Here is a 14491-nt window from a genome sequence, read left to right as displayed (position 1 = left end):
TACATCACATCACCTAGTGATACTTCAGCCATAAATACAGCTATATAGGAGGAATCTCTCTATGACAGATGGGGAATCAGACTACTCCAGGACTAAATTATCTGTGCATTATTTTCCATAAAAGATTGGGAACAAGTGTTCTAGCAACCAAAGGAGATATATCCACCGACAACAAGAACATCCAGTATTTATGAATTGATTTCTTAGGTTTTGTGCCTAATCTGATGAATGGATCAACCTTTTAACCAAGCAAAGTGAAAGTGCTGGAAATTCGAAATAAAGACAGAAAATTTGCAGAGAATCTATCTATCTATATATATATATATATATATATTGCTCTTCTGTCTGTCTGTACTCTATACACTCAAAAGTTATAGAGCGTACCTACACGCGTGTTACATCAAAAGAAAGCTTACGATTCCGGAACGGTCATAAGCGTATTTACTTTTCGGTGAGACAAAAATTGTGCCGACGGTATCCAAAAAACGTTCAAACTTCTGCTCATTATCCCCTCATTAGCATTGAGTGACGTGAAGGTTGACCAATCGTACAGTCGAGCGAACTGACGGTCGACCAATCGCTGCGTCACGGGGGCGGGTTCATTGCATGTGCGGGCGGGCCATCCTACAGTTGAGTGACGTGATGATTGACCAATCCTACAGTTCAGTGACCTGATGGTTGACCAATCGGTGCGTCACATTGCGTGTGTGGGCGGGCCTAATCCTTCTGACCGGAGGTGAGTGGCCGCCATCTTGATTCCTAACTTTATTTATTTTTGCCACTTTCTGTGTGTTAGGGAACTAAGGAAAAGAACAATTTATGTCAGTTTCAAATTGTATTTAGGAACAGTTAGAAATGAAGTGATCCCCTGCCCTTCGCCCGGAGGCTCGCCTACTTTGACGGCCATTTCGAGCGGCTGTGCTGGCACCGGGCGCGGCCTAGCAGCCCGGGAAGCCTGGGCCTTGAGTTGAGCGGATTCCCGGAGCGATGCCGCTGCCCCCTGGGCCCGAGGCGGATGCCGATCGATTTGTTTTAGTCGCCAGTTTAGACAATGCCCGGAACCTGCTGAAGGCTGTTCATTTCTGCGACCAGGTCACCGTCTTCGCCTCGGCCAACGGCATCAGGGCTCGGCTCCATTTGCGGCTGCGGCCCGCGGACTCACTCGGGCTTTCACCCCTTTGACCCGGTCCCGGGGCTCCCCGCGGCGTCAACCGCGCCGCCCGAGAGCCGGACCCAAAGCCACCAGGTGACCAGCCGCGGCGGTCCGTGCTGGGAGCCGCCGCGCACAAAACTTCCCCGCGGCGTCAACAGCCCCGCCCCAGAGCCCGACCCAAAGCCACCAGGTGAGCGGCCGCGGCAGCCCAGTGTCTCTCTCTCTCTCACCCTCCCAATCTCTCTCTCTCTCACACTCCCAGTCTCTCTCTCTCTCTCTCTCTCTCTCACACACTTCCAGTCTCTCTCTCTCTCTCTCACTCCCACTCTCTCTCTCTCTCTCTCACACTCCCACTTTCTCTCTCTCTCACACTCCCTCTCTCTCTCTCACACTCCCAGTCTCCCTCTCTCTCACTCCGTCTCTCTCTCTCTCTCACACTCCCAGTCTCTCTCTCTCTCTCACCCTCCCAGTCTCTCTCTCACCCTCCCAGTCTCTCTCTCTCACTCCCAGTCTCTCTCTCTCACTCCCAGTCTCTCTCTCTCACTCCCAGTCTCTCTCTCTCACTCTCAGTCTCTCTCTCTCTCTCCCAGTCTCTCTCTCTCACTCCCAGTCTCTCTCTCTCACACACACTCCCAGTCTCTCTCTCTCTCACACACACTCCCAATCTCTCTCTCTCTCTCACACACTCCCAGTCTCTCTCTCTCTCTCACACTCCCAGTCTCTCTCTCTCTCTCTCTCTCTCACATTCCCAGTCTCTCTCTCTCTCTCTCTCTCTCACACTCTCTCTCTCTCTCTCACACTCCCAGTCTCTCTCTCTTCCCCCCCATCTCTCTCTCTCTTTCTCTTCTCCCCCAGTCTCCCTCTCTCCCCCGTCTCTCTCTCTCTCTCCCCCCGTCTCTCTCTCTCTCTCTCCCGTCTCTCTCTCTCTCCCCCAGTCTCTCTCTCTCTCTCTCCCCCAGTCTCTTTCTCTCTCTCCCCAGTCTCTCTCACTCCCCCAGTCTCTCTCTCTCTCTCTCCCCCAGTCTCTCTCTCTCTCCTTCCCCCTCTCTCTCACTCTCCTTCCCCCTCTCTCTCTCTCTCCTTCCCCCTCTCTCTCTCTCCTTCCCCTCTCTCTCTCTCTCCTTCCCCCTCTCTCTCTCTCCTTCCCCCCCTCTCTCTCTCTCCTTCCCCCTCTCTCTCTCTCTCCTTCCCCCTCTCTCTCTCTCCTTTCCCCTCTCTCTCTCTCCTTCCCCTCTCTCTCTCTCTCCTTCCCCCTCTCTCTCTCTCCTTCCCCCCCTCTCTCTCTCTCCTTCCCCCTCTCTCTCACTCTCCTTCCCCCTCTCTCTCTCTCTCCTTCCCCCTCTCTCTCTCTCCTTCCCCTCTCTCTCTCTCTCCTTCCCCCTCTCTCTCTCTCCTTCCCCCCCTCTCTCTCTCTCCTTCCCCCTCTCTCTCTCTCTCCTTCCCCCTCTCTCTCTCTCCTTTCCCCTCTCTCTCTCTCCTTCCCCCTCTCTCTCCTTCCCCCTCTCTCTCTCTCTCCTTCCCCCCCTCTCTCTCTCTCCTTCCCACCCAATTCCAATTCAATTCCAATTCAAATGCTTTATTGGCATGAAAGTTTACAGAGAACCATATTGCCAAAGCTTACATAGCAAAAAGGTACAGTTTTCCAACATTCTGTAGGTGTCAATCGATTTGACATTTGTTGGTTACATACAATATTACTTTTAAACAATATTAATTTTAAACAGTCTTTGTACTTCATTTGGTACGTTCAATATTAATTTTAAACAGTCTTAATTTTTAAACACCCTCTCTCTCTCTCCCCCAGTCTCTCTCTCTCTCCCCCAGTCTCTCTCTCTCTCTCTCTCCCCAGTCTCTCTCTCTCCCCCAGTCTCTCTCTCTCTCTCTCCTTCCCCCTCTCTCTCACTCTCCTTCCCCCTCTCTCTCTCTCCTTCCCCCTCTCTCTCTCTCCTTCCCCTCTCTCTCTCTCCTTCCCCTCGCTCTCTCTCCTTCCCCCTCTCTCTCTCTCCTTCCCCCTCTCTCTCCTTCCCCCTCTCTCTCTCTCTCCTTCCCCTCTCTCTCTCCTTCCCCCTCTCTCTCTCTCTCCTTCCCCCCTCTCTCTCTCTGCTTCCCCCTCTCTCTCTCTCCTTCCCACCCTCTCTCTCTCTCCTTCCCACCCACTCTCTCTCTCCTTCCCACCCACTCTCTCTCTCCTTCCCACCCTCTCTCTCTCTCCTTCCCACCCTCTCTCTCTCTCCTTCCCCCTCTCTCTCCTTCCCCCTCTCTCTCTCTCCTTCCCCCTCTCTCTCTCCTTCCCCCTCTCTCTCTCTCCTTCCCCCTCTCTCTCTCTCCTTCCCCCTCTCTCTCTCTCCTTCCCCCTCTCTCTCTCCCCTTCCCCCTCTCTCTCTCTCCTTCCCCCTCTCTCTCTCTCGCCTTCTCTCCTTCCCCCTCTCTCTCTCTCCTTCTCTCCTTCCCCCTCTCTCTCTCTCTCTCCTTCCCCCTCTCTCTCTCCTTCCCCTCTCTCTCCTCCCCCCTCTCACTCTCTCCTTCCCCCTCTCTCTCTCTCACTCCTTCCCTCTCTCTCTCTCCTTCCCCCTCTCTCTCTCCTTCCCCCCTCTCTCTCTCTCTCTCTCCTTCCCTCTCTCTCTCTCTCCTTCCCTCTCTCTCTCTCCTTCCCTCTCTCTCTCTCTCCTTCCCTCTCTCTCTCTCTCTCCTTCCCTCTCTCTCTCTCCTTCCCTCTCTCTCTCTCCTTCCCTCTCTCTCTCTCCTTCCCTCTCTCTCTCTCCTTCCCTCTCATCTCTCTCTCCTTCCCTCTCATCTCTCCCTCTCCTTCCCCCTCTCTCTCCTTCTCTCTCCTTCCCTCTCTCTCTCTGTCTCTCTCTCACCTTCCCTCTCTCTCTCTCCCCCAGTCTCTCTCTCTCTCTCTTCCCCCCCCAGTCTCTCTCCTCTCCTTCTCTCTCTCTCCTCCTCTCTCCTTCCCTCTCTCTCTCCTTCTCTCTCCTTCCCTCTCTCTCTCTCTCACTCCCAGTCTCTCTCTCTCTCTCTCTCTCACACTCCCAGTCACTCTCTTCCCCCAGTCTCTCGCTCTCTCTCTTCCCCCCAGTCTCTCGCTCTCTCTCTTCCCCCCAGTCTCTCGCTCTCTCTCTTCCCCCGTCTCTCGCTCTCTCTCTCTTCCCCCCAGTCTCTCGCTCTCTCTCTTCCCCCAGTCTCTCGCTCTCTCTCTTCCCCCAGTCTCTCGCTCTCTCTTCCCCCCAGTCTCTCGCTCTCTCTCTTCCCCCCCAGTCTCTCGCTCTCTCTCTTCCCCCCAGTCTCTCGCTCTCTCTCTTCCCCCCAGTCTCTCGCTCTCTCTCTTCCCTCCAGTCTCTCGCTCTCTCTCTTCCCCCCAGTCTCTCGCTCTCTCTTCCCCCCAGTCTCTCGCTCTCTCTCTTCCCCCCAGTCTCTCGCTCTCTCTCTTCCCCCCAGTCTCTCGCTCTCTCTCTTCCCCCCAGTCTCTCGCTCTCTCTCTTCCCCCCAGTCTCTCGCTCTCTCTTTCCCCCCAGTCTCTCGCTCTCTCTCTTCCCCCCCAGTCTCTCGCTCTCTCTCTTCCCCCCAGTCTCTCGCTCTCTCTCTTCCCCCCCAGTCTCTCGCTCTCTCTCTTCCCCCCAGTCTCGCGCTCTCTCTCTTCCCCCCAGTCTCGCGCTCTCTCTCTTCCCCCCAGTCTCGCGCTCTCTCTCTTCCCCCCAGTCTCGCGCTCTCTCTCTTCCCCCCAGTCTCGCGCTCTCTCTCTTCCCCCCAGTCTCGCGCTCTCTCTCTTCCCCCGTCTCTCGCGCTCTCTCTCTTCCCCCCCAGTCTCTCGCGCTCTCTCTCTTCCCCCCAGTCTCTCGCGCTCTCTCTCTTCCCCCCAGTCTCTCGCGCTCTCTCTCTTCCCCCAGTCTCTCGCGCTCTCTCTCTTCCCCCCAGTCTCTCGCGCTCTCTCTCTTCCCCCCAGTCTCTCGCGCTCTCTCTCTTCCCCCCAGTCTCTCGTGCTCTCTCTCTTCCCCCCAGTCTCTCGCGCTCTCTCTCTTCCCCCCAGTCTCTTGCGCTCTCTCTTCCCCCCAGTCTCTCGCGCTCTCTCTCTTCCCCCCAGTCTCTCGCGCTCTCTCTCTTCCCCCCAGTCTCTCGCGCTCTCTCTTCCCCCCCAGTCTCTCGCGCTCTCTCTCTTCCCCCCAGTCTCTCGCGCTCTCTCTCTTCCCCCCAGTCTCTCGCGCTCTCTCTCTTCCCCCAGTCCCTCGCGCTCTCTCTCTTCCCCCCCAGTCCCTCGCGCTCTCTCTCTTCCCCCCAGTCTCTCGCGCTCTCTCTCTTCCCCCCAGTCTCTCGCGCTTTCTCTCTTCCCCCCAGTCTCTCGCGCTCTCTCTCTTCCCCCCAGTCTCTCGCGCTCTCTCTCTTCCCCCCAGTCTCTCGCGCTTTCTCTCTTCCCCCCAGTCTCTCGCGCTCTCTCTCTTCCCCCCAGTCTCTCGCGCTCTCTCTCTTCCCCCCAGTCTCTCGCGCTCTCTCTCTTCCCCCCAGTCTCTCGCGCTCTCTCTCTTCCCCCCAGTCTCTCGCGCTCTCTCTCTTCCCCCCAGTCTCTCGCGCGCTCTCTCTTCCCCCCAGTCTCTCGCGCTCTCTCTCTTCCCCCCAGTCTCTCGCGCTCTCTCTCTTCCCCCCAGTCTCTCGCGCTCTCTCTCTTCCCCCCCAGTCTCTCGCGCTCTCTCTCTTCCCCCCCCAGTCTCTTGCGCTCTCTCTTCCAACAACAACATGCCCTCAAAAAAGCCTCGGCACCGCCGGGCCCCCCCAGCTAGTCTATATATATAAAAGGATGGATCTGTCCATCTGTCTGACTGTCTGTCTGTCTGTCTGTCTGTCTATCTGTCTGTCTGTCCTTCGGTGTGTCTGTCCGGCTATACACTCTCCAGTTATAGAGCGTACCTACAGGTGCGTTACATCAAAAGAAAGCTTACGATTCCAGAACAGTCGTAAGCATATTTACGTTTCGGTGAGACAAAAATTGCGCCCGCGGTATCCAAAAAACGTTCAAAATTCCGCTCATTATCTGCTCATTAGCATTGAGTGACGTCGAGGTCGACCAATCGTACGGCCGAGCGACCCGACGGTCGACCAATCGCTGCGTGGCGGGGGCGGGTTCCTGGCGCGTGCGGGCGGGCCCTCCTAGGGTCGAGTGACGGGACAATTGACCAATCCTATGCTTCGGTGACCTAACGGTCGACCAATCGGTGCGTGTGTGGGCGGGCCTTATCGTTCTGAACCGAGGTGAGTCGCCGCCATCTTGATTCCAAACTTTTCATTTCTTTTTCCCGCTTTCTGCGTGTTTCTTTTCAAATCAACATTTCCACCAAAAAAAAAGTTGCTTTTAAAACACACATTGTTTTTAAAAAAGTTAATTCATTTGTAAATCTTTTTTCTAACCTCTATAATTTTCCTACTTTTCACCGTTTTTCCAGGCAGGCCTCGAAGCCTGGGCGTCTGTTGCCCAGCCACGCCCGAGCTACGCACCGGCCATCCCGCTGGGCCTGATTCCGAACCAGCGGCCAGCCATCTTGGTAAAGGCTAGCTGGGCTCACTGCAAGCTCCTCGCGCTTAATTTCGCGCTCACGGTGCACGCGCACCTCCACACAGAGCGCGGCCAGAGGGAAGCGAGCAGGTTGGGGGGGGGCGGGGCTCGGGAGGGGAGGGGGAGCGGAGAGGGTTACCCCGGCAACCGGGCTCGCCAGCCGCAATCGGCCGTCTCAAGCCGCTCAGGCCCAGTCCCGGAGATCGGGAGCCGGAGAGGGGAGGAGGGTTACCAAGGCAACCGGGCCCGGCCAGCCACAATCGGCCGTCTCAGGCCCGGCCTCGGGAGGGCGGGGCTCGGGCTCACCGGGGCGCTGCGCTCGGCATGTCAGTGCGTGGGGCGGCACGGAGCTCAGCGGAGCCATCGCCGGCAGAGGGGAGAGGGTCTGCTGGCTCCCCCCCTCCCCCTCCCCCCAGTCGTGCTCTCTCCCCTTCCCCCCTCCCCCCAGTCGTGCTCTCTCCCCTTCCCCCCCCTTCCCCCCAGTCGCGCTCTCTCTCTTCCCCCCCAGTCGCTCTCTCTCTTCCCCCCCAGTCGTGCGCTCTCTCTCTCTCTCTCTCTCTCTCTCTCTTCCAACAACAATATGCCCTCAAAAATCCCTCAGCACCGCCGGGCACTTCAGCTAGTAATTCCATAAATTCATTACTGAAGCTATCTGACCCTGGCTGGGGAGGGGCTACATTTGGCCTCAGCTCCTATGCGCTAAGGAGCAAAAAATTACAACGCTTTCTTGTTCCTGACTGGTGTCCCACGATCCTTGCTCGACGTGCATATGTGAATGGATGTCCCACGTGTGCAGAATTGGGTCCAGCAGTCAATTATATAAAAAAGGAACACTTGTATTTATATAGTGCCTTTCACGACCAGCAGATGCCCCAAAGCGTTTACAACCAATTAAGTACTTTTGAAGTGTAGTCACTATTGTAATGTGGGAAACATGGCAATGTTTGCACATAGATAACCTGTTTTAGTGATGTTGGTTTTGGGATAAATATTGGCTAGGACACCTGCTCTTCTTCCAAATAGTGCAATGGGATCTTTTACGTCCACCTGAGAAGACAGGCAGGGCCTCAGTTGAACATCTCACCAGAAAGACAGCACCTCCCACCTCCCATTACATAGAATATAGAGCACAGAAACAGGCCATTCGGCCCAACCAGTCCATGCTGCACTCTCTCAGTACTGCACTGGAGTGTGAGCCTAGATTTTGGTGCTCAAGTCTCTGGAGTAGGACTATGAACCCACAACCTTCTGACTCATACACAAGGGTGCTACCAACTGAGCCACAGCTGACACATGAGGAAGCAGGAAATAAAAGGATACTAGTGGCAAGACGTAATTAGAGTGAGAGAAGGCGCGTGTGGAGTTTAAACAGTAGCATAGATCAATTGGGTCGATTGGCTTGTTTCTGTGCTGCAAATTCACTGCTCATTGTCAAGATTCATATATGAATATTGACCATGTTGGTGGGATACCAAGGTCTTCTTGTGGTTGGGAAAACGTACACCAGCAATAAGTCAACGTCAGGAGAGGAGGGTGGGGGTAAACATCAAGAAAAAATACTAACAGGTTATGTGTCCTCATCCTATCACAGCGGCCATTCACGAATTCAAATTAGCACTGACCCAGTTCAGACGAAAGGTCGCCGACCTGAAACGTTAACTGTTTCTCTCTCCGCAGCTGCTGCCTGACCTGCTCAGCATTTCCTGTTTTTATTTCAAATTTACAACAATTTTGCAGCTGAACATGAATCATTGCCTGCAGTCAATATAAAAATCTTAGAATAGAAAACAGACGGCTCTCACTGAAATCTATATGGACGGAGAGCGTTAGCTTCCTCCAGCAATATAGTATGAGCCAGTTTACTCGGATAATAACGGTACTGAACAGGGCAGTTAAACGACTTCCGCATTTTTATCCAATCAGAAAGCTCCCCGATATCGTCCAATCGGCGAGTGGCTGGGTGATCTCGCGGTGATGCAAGCGTGCGGTCCCGCGAGAGCTCCAAGAGCGCGCGAATCGAGTGTGAGTGAGTGGTGCCGAGCTGGAAGCGGGTGGTGATGGTGCTGCAGAACAGCGGCAGGTTCAGGCCGGAGCGCGGCCAGGGCGCTGACAACAGCTACCCGTAAGTTTGGCAGTTACTGGCAGTTGTGTGAGAGTGGGGTTGACGGGGGTGCGGTAAGGTGACCAGGACCAGTCAGCAACAAGTGTGCGCGCCAGCTCCCCTGTTAAAAACAAACCCGAGACACCAATCAGATTGACAGAACCCGATAGCCCGCCAGCCACCCTGCACTGCCTCCACAGTCTGACTACTCGCCGCTTCTGGGCCCTGGCCGGCGCTGTGTTCTCATTCAAGCTGATCACTACCGCTGCACTATAGAGAGCATCCTGACAAACTGTATCACGGTATGGTACGGCAGCTGTAGCTCCCATGACCGGAAAGCCCTGCAGCGGGTAGTCAAAACTGCCCAACGCATTACCGGCACCCGGCTACCGACCATAGAACATATATATCAGAAACGCTGCCTACGGAGGGCACGGTCCATCATCAAAGACCCTACCCACCCCAGCCACAGTCTGTTCGCCCTCCTACCATCTGGAAGACGCTACAGATGCATTCGCACCCGTACGACCAGATTTAGGAACAGCTTCTTTCCCAGGGCTGTCATCCTACTGAACGCCACAAATAAACACTAAAGCCTGCACATCTGCCGATGCACTTTATTATGGTCATATTTATGCTAATATATATGTACAAATGTATGTTGAAATGTTTAAGTGTCCTAATCCAAATTGTACACTCTCGGGAGCCGCAAGCCTACATTTCGTTGTACTGCACTTGTGCACTAACAATGACAATAAAAGTTGATTTGATTTGATTATTACAATAGCAAAATACCGTGGATGCTGGAAATCTGAAATAACAGAAAGTGCTGGAAACCCTTATTGGTTCGACCCGAAACGTTGACTCTGTTTCTCTCTCCTCGGTATTGCCTGACCTGCTGAGTGTTTCCAACACTTTCTGTTGTTATTTCTGATCACTATGTTGTCATAGAGTTAGTTATACAGCACAGAAAGAGGCCCTTTGGCCCATCGTGTCCGCGCCGGCCATCAAGCTCTGTCTAATCTAATCCCATTTTCCAGCATTTGGTCCGTAGCCTTGTATGCTATGGTGTGTCAAGTGCTCATCCAAATGCTTCTTGAATGTTGTGAGGGTTCCTGCCTCTACCACCCTTTCAGGCAGTGAGTTCCAGACTCCAACCACCCTCTGGGTGAAAAAGTTTTTCCTCAAATCCCCTCTAAACCTCCTGCCCCTTACCTTGAATCTATGCCCCCTTGTTATTGACCCCTCTACTAAGGGGAAAAGTTCCTTACTATCTACCCTATCTATGCCCCTCATAATTTTGTACACCTCAATCAGGTCCCCCCTCAGCCTTCTCTGCTCCAAGGAAAACAACCCCAGTCTTTCTTCATAGCTGAAGCGCTCCAGCCCAGGTAACATCCTGGTAAATCTCCTCTGCACCCGCTCCAAAACAATCACATCCTTCCTATAGTGTGGCGACCAGAACTGCACACAGTACTCCAGCTGTTGCCTTACCAGCGTTTTGTACAGCTCCATCATAACCTCCCTGCTCTTATATTCTATGCCTCGGCTAATGATTGTTTAGTATATTTGTTATAATTGGGAAGCGATTGGCGAATCTACGTCCTTCCACTGGCATCTTACCCCCCCCCCACCCCCGCTTGTTTTGTGCTATCCTTACCTGAAATTGATGGTTGAAATTAAAAATCATCCAGTGTTTGAGAGTCTACAATATCCACGGGAAGTAGTGAAGCTATATAATTCACACATCCGTTTCAGTGCTGAGTCTACTGGTTCATTTTCTTCTGATCTCCTGCGTGTATGAGTTTGTAAGAATATTGGTAGATAATTTGAGTGCAGTTGGATTATAGTCTGATTTAATTGAAGCACTGACTATTGTATCTAAGGGAACATACGAGACCATCCGTACTTCTGTGAATGGGTTCTGTTATAAACTTCTGGTGCAGTCTGTTTATAATCATGGATGTTTAACACTTGTAGTTCAGGTCTGTTTATAATCATGGATGTTTAACACTTGTAGTTCAGGCTTGTTAATGGAATTTTAAATGAAAAATTTGTAAAGTGATCAGCTTAAGTTTTTCAAATTTATTGAACTGAGGAAACACTAAATGTTAAAAGATGTCTTTTATAATGTGTTAAATCATTTTTACATGTAGTTAAAATGTTATGGAAAATGTGTGCAAGGACAGGGGCGATGGGTGAACGGGACTTGCTGCGGGATAGGATATGGGCAGAGCTTTGGATGAGTTGAAATGTACAGAGGGTAGAGGATGGAATATCTCAAAAGTGCTTAACAGAAAATTAATTAAAGTCACTGTTTTGTACCCAATTTCTGCACAGCAAAGTCCTATGCAATAATGAGATAAATGACCAGTAAAGTTATTTTTATGGTGTTGATTGAGGGTTGATATCATGGCCAAGACACCAGGAGAACTCTCTGCTTTTGAAGTAATGCCATGGGAATGTTTATCAGACATCGGCCTAGAAATTGGGTTGGGGCGCCAAAGTGGCGCAAAAGTCGGCGGAGCGCAGGATTTAGCGCGGCGATCAGAGTGATACCGATCGCCAGAAATTCAGTTTCAGTGCCCCTCGAGGGAGACGGGGCGAGGCTCGAGGCGCCCCGCGTCCCTCTTAGGGCGCTGAAACTGATTATCGCAGCGGCAATGTGCCGCAGCGCCACATGCTGCGGCACAGCACGGCACGCTGCGGTACTGCAAGCCTTCCTCCCACTGTTAAGGGGGAGGTGCCTGCAACAGCGCGATCCCCGATCGTGAGTGCAGGCAAATGAGCCCGGCACCAAGGAGAAGTGCTGGGCTCTTGGGAAACAGCCGGCAATGCTGCGGGGGTTAGGAGGCCGGGGACGGAGGTGCTGGCAGGCAGCCGCCGAAAAAGTGGCCGCCCCGCACCTCCACCTTAACTTGCGCCGCTGCCGGCACAGTAAGGCCCCGTGAACCGGGCGCGGGTAGCGAGCGGCGTAACTGCGGCGTTCGCTACCAAATATCGCGAACGGGGCACGAATGGGGCGCTGCGCACACCGATGACGTCATCGGTGGCGGCGCAGCGCTAATGCCTAACGCCACCATTAGCGCCCCTACTGAATATCGCCGCAGACGCAGCCAGTGGCGCTACAGCCACTGACTGCCTCTTTAGGCGCTAACAGCTGGCGCTACTCACCCAATTTCTCCCCCATCATATCCAAAAGACAGCACCTCTGACAATGCAATGCTCCCTCAGCATGATAATTTCTGTTCCTGACTGCTGTTTTAGTCAGTATTGTAAATGGTTCCCTCGGTCTGTCTCCCTACTTCCTAAAATGAACATCAGAGAATCCTACAGCACAGAAGGTGGCCATTTGGCCCATCATGCCTGTGTCGGCTCTTTGAAAGAGCTATCCAATTAGTCCCACTCTCCTGCTCTTTCCCCATAGCCCTTCAAATTTTTCCTTTTTAAGTATTTATCCAATTCCCTTTTAAAAGTTACAATTGAATCTGCTTCCACCACCGTTTCAGGCAATGCTTTCCAGATAATAACAACTTGCTGTGTTTAAAAAAAAAAGTCTCCTCATCTCCCACCTGTTTTTTTTGCCAATTCTCTTAAATCTGTCCCCTTTGGCTACTGGCCCTCCTGCCAGTGTAAACAGTTTCTTCCTATCTACTCCATCAAAACCCCAAATAATTTTGAACATCTCTACTAAATCTCCCCTTAACCTTCTCTGCTATAAGAAGAACAATCCCAGATTCTCTACTTTTTACACATAACTGAAGTCCCTCATCCCTGGTACCATTTCAAGTAAGTCTCTGCACCGTCTCTCAGGCCTTGGCATCCTTCATAAAGTGTGGTACCCAGAATTGGACACACTACTCCAGCTGAGGCCGAACCAGTGATAAACAAAAGTTTACCATAACTTCCTTGCTTTTGTACTCCATGCCTCTATTTATAAAGCCCAGGATTCTGTTTGCTTTTTTAACAGCCTTATCAATATGTCCTGCCAGCTTCAAAGATTTGTGCATGTGAACCCCCCCAGGTCTCTCCTTGTACCCCCTTTAAAATTGTACCAGTTAGTCATCACCCCCTACCTCAAATAAAAAGCTTACCCTCGACCACTCTGTCCTCACTAACCACAATTCCATCTTCAACCCCCTTTTCCTTTCCAAGGTCCTTTTTTTTTTTTTAAAAAGAGTCACTTCTCACATCTGTGCCCACCCCGGCTGATAACTCGGTTCCTGATACTGAAATGAAAACAAAAAATTCTGGAATACACTCAGCTGGTCAGGAGACATCTGTGGAGAGTGTTTCAGGTTGATGACATTTCATCAGTTCCCAATACTACTTAGTATAACATCCCTGATAAAACTTCTGGCTCACTAAGCAACACCACAGGACATTGGCTAGTCATACTGGGTATAACACCCACATTTAATACACATCAATGACATTTTATTAGGAGTGAAATAAAAAGAAAGACTTCATTTATATTGCGCCTTTAACGATCTCAGGGCACCCCAAAGCGCTTTACAGCCAATGAAGTACTTTTGAAGTGTAGTCACTGTTGTAATGTAGGATCAGAATTCGATCTTTCAATGACACCTTGGATCCAAAGTGGCAGGAACAAGTATAGATCCAGCTCCATTCTTGTGTTAAGTGATGAAATAGCTGTTAACAGATGAAATAAATGTACATCTTGTGTTTTTGTTCTCACAGTGACGATGGCTCCTCCCTTCCTGCACTCAAGCGCCTGGAGCGCAGTCAGTGGACAGATGAGATGGATGCACGGTTTGGATTTGACCGCCTCAAAGATCCAGGAGAGAAGACCGGCTGGCTTATCAACATGCACCCAGTCAGTTGCTCTTCTGAGTTTACTTTGGTTCTACTTGAAATAATTGCTACACTATCACCCTGGGCATTGTGATGGTAGAGGAGCAAATGGCACAAGCAATGTTGTTTATGTAGTTTACGGTAATTTTTCAGGGAATACGGGGAATAAAATAATTTGTATGCATCAGTATAAAGTTAGTATATCAAAAACAAATCCTGTCTATTTGCTAAGTGCTACTCTTTTCCTGCACTGATGTGTATTAATTTCGATTTACAGGCAGAAATCTTGGATGAAGACAAGAGAATGATCAGTGTTGTGGATTATTATTTTATTGAGGAGGACGGGAGCAGGTTTAAGGTCTGTACAATAAATGCAAGCACACTTGCATGTCCTACCCCTCCGCCTTGTACCCCTAGGCTATGAACCACCTCTAACTCCATCTAATTAAAATGTCAAATATTTACACTGTAGAAGGGTTTCATGTACAGCCATTAATGTATGTGTTTTTTTTTTATATAGCCAAATTATTGCAGTTGGGTCATTTTATATTTGGTAATAAAATAGGTCCTCTGTTTTATCATTTATACCGTGTAGTTCAACATTTTTGTGTAGGTATATTGACGTATACTCTGGGGTATACAGGAAACTTTGGTTTATCCGGAGGTTGTATGTCCGGAAACCTCGATTTAACGGCAGAAATCAGCAGCCGTTTTGGTTAGGTTTTTTTTCTTCTCCTAGCATTTTTTTAACAGTCAGGCTCTGGAAAGCGTCTCTGTAGCTTAGCAACAGCTTCAGAGATGCTTCCAAGGTACGGGCCGAGTGTTTACAAGCTGTTGCTAAGCAACAGTGTTTGTTGTCAGATACGGAGATGAAAACCTC

At 51.3% G+C, this 14491-nt stretch overlaps 1 protein-coding gene across 1 annotated transcript in view; it reads left to right on the top strand.

Moving 5' to 3' along the window:
* The first annotated feature begins 8680 nt into the window (after positions 1–8680).
* pole (polymerase (DNA directed), epsilon) overlaps positions 8681–14491 on the top strand; it is a 120210-nt gene continuing 114399 nt past the window's right edge. Inside the window, exons 1-3 of the mRNA XM_085961447.1 lie at positions 8681–8817; positions 13498–13633; positions 13889–13969. Coding sequence (XP_085817573.1) covers positions 8753–8817; positions 13498–13633; positions 13889–13969 — 282 coding nt within the window. The 5' untranslated portion in view covers positions 8681–8752. The remainder of the gene's footprint in view (positions 8818–13497; positions 13634–13888; positions 13970–14491) is intronic.

Source organism: Somniosus microcephalus, chromosome 19 (genome assembly GCF_052327205.1).
Source record: "Somniosus microcephalus isolate GS21.2 chromosome 19, FLI_Smic_1.0, whole genome shotgun sequence".
In the NCBI taxonomy this organism is placed as follows: Eukaryota; Metazoa; Chordata; class Chondrichthyes; order Squaliformes; family Somniosidae; genus Somniosus; species Somniosus microcephalus.
This window is presented reverse-complemented; position numbering and strand designations above follow the sequence as displayed.